Raw genomic sequence first — 8737 nt, 5'->3', positions numbered from 1 at the left:
GAGCAGGGCTCCGGACCGCAGGGGTCCGGCTGCTGGACGTAGTTAAGGATAACTACAAGGCTCTTGTCTAGACGCAGCAAGAGGGGTACCCCAGTCCTGGAGTACCGACATATAGCTTATAGGTTAGATCATTCTGGTTGGTGGCTTATCCGGAATCCCGACACCGACTGCAAACTGAGGCTGGTTCCGATGGGCTGACGACTGGGCATGCAGCGGCGACCCCGGTAAGGGAGGAGCAGCGGCCCGTCCAAAAGACGGCGACTTGACACCACGAGTACACAGCATCATCCTTGGCCGCATCCCTGGCTGCTGGTAATGGATGGATGAGGGTGCATGCGTACGTGATCCTTCCAATCCTGATCGTCGCTGTCTGCACAGGAGCTGGCCGGCCGGCCGGGTGCGAATTGTTCTCCTCGCTCTATGCCTGTCTCCATCTGCTCACAAGCTCATCATTTTTTTAGGTACATTACCACCATTTTATCTCTGGCGCGTCGCGTGCAAACCGGACCCATCGTCTTAGCTGATATATTCCCATTGAATTCAGCCTGTTGAGTTTCAGCCCCTCGCCGACGGAAGCATGCGGCGCGGTACTGACGACGAGTCGTGTAGTAGCGCTGCATTTTTTTTTTTTTTTTGCAAATACTTAGCGCAGCATTCAGAACGACTGCGCTGGAAGCTCGATGCTGGCGATCCTGCGTCCTACCCGTGACTGGGTGAGCAGATCAGCAGACCACGACCGATCCTGTTCTCGACTTGCTGCTGCTCATCGCTTGGCGGGCCATGCATGCAATGCAGATCTGGGGCGGTTGCAGGAGCAAGTGGCCGTATGAACGTTGTGGGTAGCTAGGACCCTTCCTTGCTATTGTCCTTGTTCTAGAAGAAGCTAAGTCAACAGCAGAGATACGCATGGCGAGATTCAGTGCGGCCTCACCGAGTCTCCAACTCCAAGTCGAACTGCAGATTCTGCAGCTTACTGGTCTAGTACTAGACCAGCATATATACTGATCATTGAGTCGGCAGCAGTTGCTCTCATCTCACAGTAGCGGAGACATCGATCGGAATGGTCTTGTTAGGAAGGTCCCCGCCGGAGGTATTTTCTATTTGCGCAAGAAAAGTACGCTCCTTTCCCTCCCTGCTCCAACTGCCAGAATTCACTAGCGCGAAAGAACAAGTAAAAGATGGATTGAGCTTGCCCACGCGCCGGTCCGCGAAAATGTACTGATGAAGGCGAGTTTAACTGTATAATCTAGTACTGTACCTTCTTGCCACGAAAGAAAAATTGCTCTCTCTCTCTCTCTCTCTAATAAGACACGAAGCTCTCCGCGGTTAATAAACACACGGTCAGTGTAGTAATGTGTGACCAGTAAACTACGAACGGATGAACCAGTTACCAGTACCACCCGAGTACTCATGACGTTTGGGATGATACCATCTTATCTTTATCTTACTGGCCTTTGGATCATGGGGGCTAAAAATTAGCCCCCTCTTTTAGCTCTAAAACTAGGCGTACAGTCCGCGTATTTGTGCGGCTATTATTGAAAATTCAAAATTTACATATCATTATATCCTTACTTAAAAATTATACTATTTTTTTTATCATACATCATCCTGTTCATTATCGTAAATTATATCATATTGTTGGTTAAAACAATTCAAATATGATATACCTATATTAACAATTTGATTTGTTGAGCTTTAATAATATTATGCATGTAATTATTCTTATTTTTTATTTTGATTTATTGTTGTTAGCTTTAGTTTTGGTCAATAGTATATGTTTGTAACTGATACATAGCTAAATTGTATTTTATATTTAATTTTTCATAATGGCATTGGTTGGTGATTTTTAATTAGGCATAGGGGTATTTTAGGCTAATTTTTATCATAATGGCAGTGGTGGGTAATTTTTATTTTTCTATTTTTATCCGATTAATGTGAGAATTTCTAGGCCTTGAGAGCGAATGTGGAGGCTCCGTTTGTTGGCCAAATAATAAGATAATAAATTTTGATTGATTGTTGTTAGCTTTAATTTTTATTAATAGTATATATTTGTAACTGATACATAGTTAAATGGTATTTTATATTTAATTTCATAATGGCATTGGTGGGTGATTTTTAATTAGACACATGGGTATTTTAGGCTAATTTTTATCATAATGGCAGTAGTGAGTAATTTTTATTTTTCTATTTTTCTCCGATTAACGTGGGAATTTCTAGCCCTTGAGAGCGAACGTGGAGGCTCTATTTGTTGGCCAAATAATAAGATAATAGATAGCCCCAAGGAGCCAAATAAGTGGGCTAATTTGGAGTCAAAGTGAATTAGCTCTCCTCGAATCTTTAGCCCCTCCAAGAGATGCTTATTTAGACTAATTTAACTAGACCCACCAATAAGTGGTTTTCCCCCATTTATTGCATGTGAAAAAGAGTGTCTGATTAGGGAATATGTATTAAAGGCAAATTAGTACATGGATCCAAAAATCTTTAAACTTTAGAGGGCTAAATCAAGAGCTAAATATTTTTTAGAAAAAATCAAGGCTAAACATTAGTACTCAAATAAGCTCAAGGGCTAATTCTCCAAACATGGCCTGTATATCGTGCGGGTTGTCTAGAGCCGACTGGGCCTAACTGAGCAAGACGCAATGGCCGGGCCCAGAACTTGAAGCCCGAAGTACGCCCGGGCAGGACGACCCGGCGTACGCCCGTTCAACACACGGCCGCCGAGGCAAGGAATGGGTCGGATCGGCGGTGGTGGCGTTGGGGGTGGGGGGGGGGGGGGCTACTCTCAGGAAAAATTGGTCTCATAGCATTGCTAGACGGCGACTTCTGTAAAATACCATTAAAATCGTTCAGCCACGTGAAATACCACCAAAAACTACGAACGTTACCTCAAATTAGCGTCACGTTTGCGCTAACTCGTTGTCACGACGTCCTTCTTCCTTCTTTTGCCAAGCCCAACAGCCTTCTTCCTCCTTCCGCTAGCGCCTCCAGAGCCTCGTCATGAGCGCGGCCACCCCTGGCTCCGCCGCTGCCCTTCCCATCTCTTCCCTAGCTTCCCTACCGCCCTTCTCCTCTCCTCCCTCGCTTCCCCAGCCGCCCTCCCCTGCCGCGGGGCCGCGGTGGCGCTTGGGGACACGAATGTGGCGGCGTGGGGGGAGGGCCCTCCCCTCCCCGCCGCCCCTCCACATCGTCGACGCCGGAGGATGCGGCGGCCAGCGGGGGTAGGGCATGGGGTGACGACGCGGAGCAGCAGGTGAGGCGGGCGAAGCAGCAGGCGGCGCGCGCGGAACATGGGGCGGTGGCGATGACGAGGCCCGTCCATCTCCGTCGCCTGCCCGGTCTACGGCAGCGACTTCCTCGAGGAGATGGGCGCGCGCCGACCTCCGCCGCGCTAGGGGCAAGGTGGCTGCCCCTGCTACTGGAGTGGAGCGAGAGGCGGAGAAGAGGCCCAGGACGGCGAGCGCACGACCGTTCTCGCGGCGTCGAACGGGGAGGAGGACAGCGGCACAGGCCCCGCCGCGGCCGTGGCCCGCAGGTGAGAGGGGAATGCGATGAGGAGGGGGGAGGCAGCGGAGCCTCGCGGCGGCGTGGAGCAGCGCCGACGGGATCGGGATGGGCAAGGAGAGGGACACGAGGCCTCTGGTGGGCGGCGCATGAGACCGGTGCGGGGGACGCGCGAGGCCGCTGGCTAGGCGGCGCGGAGACCGCTCGTGCAGCTCCGTGGGCGGCGGCCTGTGCGCGAGGCGCGTCGGCCCGGGGCGAGGGGCAGCGCGGCGGCGACCGCGGCCAGGACCTCCTGCGCGGCGAAGCGAAGGCGGCAGAGCCCGACCGGGGACCGGTGGTCCGGGGGCACGCCCAGGGCGAGGAGCTCGCGGAGGTCCGGCGGGAGCTGGACGTCGCCGAGCGCGGCCTCCTCGAGGTGAGCGAGAACCGCGGAGGGCGAGGGTGGTGAGGGCTGGCTAGCGGGGGCCGCGGCGCCGTGCGGGCGGCCGGCGAGCGGGGTGGGGCGCCATGCGGGCGAGCGAGCGGCCGGCGGAGCACAGAAGGCCGACGCGTGAGCCGCGAACGGCAGTTCGATGTGGAGGCGGATGAGAAGCAGACCGTGAGATGGATGGGCAGTTGACGTCGTTTCCTCCTCCGTGACAGAATGCTAGTTTACGGTAACATTTGCAGGTTTTGGTGTTATTTCACAGGACCGAACAATTTTAATGGTATTCTCCGAAAGTCTGCATCTTTGGATGCTACACAGCCAATTTTCCCTACTCCTGGGACGGCGACGCCGCCTGGCCGCGGCGACGAGGGCCTGCCTGCCGGTGGCTAGCTCGCCATCCGCCTCCAACTCACCGCTCACCGGTGCGCCGCGCCCCAGCCCGCGGGGTGATTGGATAGACAGAGTCGGGAGCACGCACGGCACGATGCTGGCGAGCGGGCGTGCTGCCGCCACGCGCGGAGGCGGCAGCCGCTGTTGCGTGCCGCGCCGCGCCAAGACAACGGGCGGAAGGGCGAGGGGCTGGAAGACGACGGTCGTTGGGGGAAGAAAATTCGGTGGGTAGACGCCTCCGGCAGCTATGACCTTTGCTAGTATGTTGGGTCCTCCTGCCGTCGTCGGAGACTGCTTGGAGGTGGCCACCTGGATGTTGGGTGGTGGCTGCCGCAGGACCGCCCGCGGGACTCGACCGCGCCCGCCTGGATGAGTCTCTGCGTCCACCTACCCTACCCCGCCGGTTCGGATGAACCAGCTTTTTTTAGGGCATTGTTTTTGCACAAACTGGCACGGCCAATGATTAGATGATTAACACTGCGTTTTATCAAGAGCGGTCCGTATTATTTCCATTAGCCTCATATATTAAAACCACACCAGTAATTTACATCTCGAAAACTCGATGCCGAAACAACGAAGATGCCCCTGCTGGTTCCATTCGACCGACCGACGATCGAGGTGCAATGAAGCAACTCGTCAAGAAAAAAAACTAAACAATGCAGAAGAAGACGGAAACTAAAAAAAAGAACTCGACTACAACAACGAGTATTAAAGATCTCATCACACGCGCGGTGCAATGAGCGACGCCGCCGTGGCGTGCGCCGCAACCAAATTAACCAAACCAAATAATCGTCGACCCCTCCTCCCTGCAGACTTCCACCACCAACCGCAGCACGTACTAGCCCCTTGCTTCTTCTTCTTCTTCTTTTTTTTTTTGTTCCCTCGATCTCCTCCTACTCCATGGCGTAGCAGCACTCCTTGAAGGCCTCGAGGTTGTGCTGGAAGACGGGGACGAAGGCGTCGACGCTGCCGTCGCCGATGTAGGACGGCACCAGGAACAGCATCCCCTCCGTCGGGAAGTAGGACGGCATGAAGTAGGTCGGGCTCCCCGTCCCGAAGTCGAGCTCGTAGAACGGGAACGTCAGCCAGCTGTCCACCTCCACGTTCGGGCACAGCACGTCCCTGCACACCGCGCTCGGCGCCAGGCCCTCCCGCTCCGCCGCGCCGGAGCTCGCGAAGTCCACGAACGACCGGAAGTAGCCGCCGTCCACGCGGGCCACCTCGTCGTGGATCACCTGCGCCGCGTGCCTCAGCGGCCGCCCCAGGAGGTCCGCCACCGTCGCCGTCGGGAACGCCCACAGGACCAGGTTGCCGAAGTACTCCGCGGGGAGGCCCAGCCGGTGCCGCCCGTCCACGGAGAGACGGATCTGCGAGGTCTCCTCGGGGCTCAGCCCGCGGGCGCGCGTCATGGTGCGCCACAGGTGGGCCAGGATCGTCTCGAACCGGCTGAACGGGCGGCCGCGGCCCTCCGAGGCCTTGCCGCGCAGCGCTGCGATGAAGTCCTTGGTGAAGTGCGCCTTGTGGATCACGATGTTCTCGGCGGCGCCGCCCTCCCCGCCGTGGCCGTGCAGCTGCTCGTCGGCGTCGGCGGGCGACGGCAGGCGGTACTCCCTGCTGCGGTGGTCGAACTCGACGCGGGGCGAGGCGCGCGGCTTGAAGAGCCCCGCCTGGTGGTGCACGGGGGGCAGCCCCGTGGGGAGGCCCCTGGTGGCGCGGCCCCACGCGACGAGGAAGTTGCTGGTGGCGTGGCCGTCCGCGGCGACGTGGTTGGACGTGAAGCCCACGGCGAGGGAGCCGCAGCGGAACCTGGTGAGCTGCAGGCGCACCACCTCCGGGAGGTCCCCCTCGAGGTCCGGGTGCAGGCGCAGCAGCTCCGGGGTGGGCTTGGCGGGCGCCATGTCCACGAGGTCGGCGTCCACGGCCGCCTCCACGAAGCGCGCGCCGCGGTCGTTGAGCAGCACGGCCGGGGTGCCGTCGGGGGCCTCGCCCAGCTGCCCCGCGAAGGCGCGGTACTCGGCCAGCACCGCGGCGAGCCCCCTCTCGACGGCCGCCGTGGACGGCGCCGGCGGCGGGAACGCGTAGATGATGGCCATCTGCATGTTGTACGTCACCCGGTCGAAGACGGACAGCGGGATGTACTCGCCCGCCGCCGGGGCCGCGCCGGCATTGTAGGCGGGCCTGACGAGCTTGGAGCTCAGCACCTTGACCTCCATTGCCGCTGTCGAGCTAGCTAGCTAGTTGGTAGTAGCGCGCTGCCGGTGCGGTCGTTCTTTCGCGGAGGGATTAAGCTTCTTCGCCGCAAGCGAAGAGGAGCCGGCAACGGCGAGAGAGAGCAAGCAAGGGCTTTGGTGTACGGCGCGGCCTTAGCTCCAAGCTAGGGCTCGTGCAATGCTGCCGTGCGACTCCCTGTTGCTCGCTTCGCTTCGCTTCGCTTGGCGCCTTGGGCTGTACGTCTTGCTGGACCCGTGCCGTGCTGGTTTTATAGGAGAAGGGCCGCCCTGGGGACGGAGACCCAAGCGCGGGAAAATTGAAGGGTTGGTGGGAGAAGGCTCCCTTGCAATTAATATTTTATTTAGAAAAAAACGTTGAACGGGCCGATCGTTTTAGTTGCTACCTCCTAGGTGTGTTGACTGTTCAAGGATTCTACAAATCGCAACGTGCTGCCTGAAACCGGGTCCTCGTAATCGCTACTAGTACTAGCTGCCACGAACTAGCCGTGTGTTTAGATCTGCGAAAAGCGGGCAAAAAAGTTCACATCAGATACTGTAGTATACTGTAGCACTTTTCGTTTGTTTGTGGTAAATATTGTCATATCATAGGCTAACTAGGCTCAAAAAATTCATCTCGCAACGTACATCAAAATTATGCAATTAGTTTTTTTATTTATCTACATTTAATACTTCATGCTTGAGTCATTTATTATATTTAATATTTCGATGTGATGAAAAATTTGGAGGAATTGGAGGGAAGTGAACACAGCCTAGATTCCGAGACAAAGAAGCTGGAGCTTTGCCTGCACGGATGCGTCGCCCTAGTTAGATCTTTTGTCAGCACAATGCAGGTCCAATTCTCAGCAGTTTTTATAAGATCGTGTTTAGATGAAACGCAAAAAATTTTTGCGATGGAATTTTATTAATTTGAAGTACTAAATGAAGTCTATTTTCAAAACTTTTTGCTCAAATGGGTTGTAAATCGCGAGACGAATCTAATTATGCTAATTAATCCATAATTAGCGGGTGGTTACTGTAGCACCACTGTTGCAAAACATGGATTAAGTAGACTCATTAGATTCGTCTCGCGATTTACAACCCATCTATGCAAAAAATTTTGTAAATAGATTTTATTTAGTACTCCATATATGTGTCAAAACATTGATGTAATGATTTTTTTGTATTTACTGGGTTTTATGAGGTGGGAAGGGCCCGAATCTTTTCTGGTTTCTACGAACTGTCCGTTTCAGCTACAAAGCACGGGACGACGGGGTTCGGGTCCAACTTGACCACACGTCCACACCCACAGGGTGCTCAAGCAAAGCTGAAGCCGTATCGGCCGGCCAAAAGTGATCGATCTGCTTTTCTCGTCGGCAGGAAAAATTACGCAAGAATAAGCGTTAGCTGCTTTTCCTGAGTCAAAGGTCAACAGGCGCAGAAAAGAAAACCCACAAAGGTCACGGAAGGAGCGGTCGATCGCCGCGCCGGACGGCTTCAGGCCTATCATTCCCTCGGTAAGCTAATAGCAACACCGGATAGCGGTTAATATAGCGGATGGTGTGGCAATAGTAGTAGTTTTTTGCCGAAAAATTGCAACAACTTTGAATAACCATGCATATATATCATCAAGACTTTGTCCAAGATAAAATTCTATTTAAAACAGCCTAGTTAGTTAATTAATTAATTAATTCCAGATTTTACTAGAAGTATATATAGCCTCCTACATGCAACAGGTGAATAAGATAATAGATAACTAAAAAATAAACTAGATTTTAATAAAATATTATATTCAAGTAATGAAACAGTACTAAGATCGACTAAACACTAAGGCCCTCCACAATGTAGTAGTAGTGCTTGGAAACTTTTCAGATCCACGTCGATTGGTTCAAAATTAGCATCGTCTCTTACAGTGTGCAAGCATCACTCACGGGCCCTACAGATGAAATAAACAAACCCCAACTGTGTTCTGCATGCTAGCTTCTCTGACATGAGAAACATGAGAACCAATCAGAAGCCTAGCTCATGCTTTTCCATTTCTTTACTCCACAGGCACCGGCGCCAGTAGATGCATCGCTCCCAAAATTTCTGGCATAGGCATCGCCGGCCACAATGTAGAGAGCGATGCTTCAATCCTCTCACATTGTGGAGGGTCTAAGTACAGAACATGCATGCTACTAAAAAAAAATACAGAACATGCATTATCTGGGAC

The 8737-nt window shown here is 53.8% G+C and overlaps 1 protein-coding gene across 1 annotated transcript; it reads right to left on the bottom strand.

The window, feature by feature from the left end:
- Positions 1-4800: 4800 nt before the first annotated feature.
- Positions 4801-6774, bottom strand: LOC120658225 (putrescine hydroxycinnamoyltransferase 3-like). The gene has a single exon (XM_039936461.1). It carries the CDS (start codon positions 6529-6531, stop codon positions 5212-5214), a length of 1320 nt encoding a protein of 439 aa, XP_039792395.1. The 5' UTR covers positions 6532-6774; the 3' UTR covers positions 4801-5211.
- Between the last annotated feature and the right edge of the window lie 1963 nt (positions 6775-8737).

This window comes from Panicum virgatum, chromosome 2N (genome assembly GCF_016808335.1).
Source record: "Panicum virgatum strain AP13 chromosome 2N, P.virgatum_v5, whole genome shotgun sequence".
NCBI classification, from domain to species: domain Eukaryota; kingdom Viridiplantae; phylum Streptophyta; class Magnoliopsida; order Poales; family Poaceae; genus Panicum; species Panicum virgatum.
The sequence above is the reverse complement of the archived record's forward strand: the minus strand, read 5'-3'. Positions and strand labels throughout refer to the sequence as shown.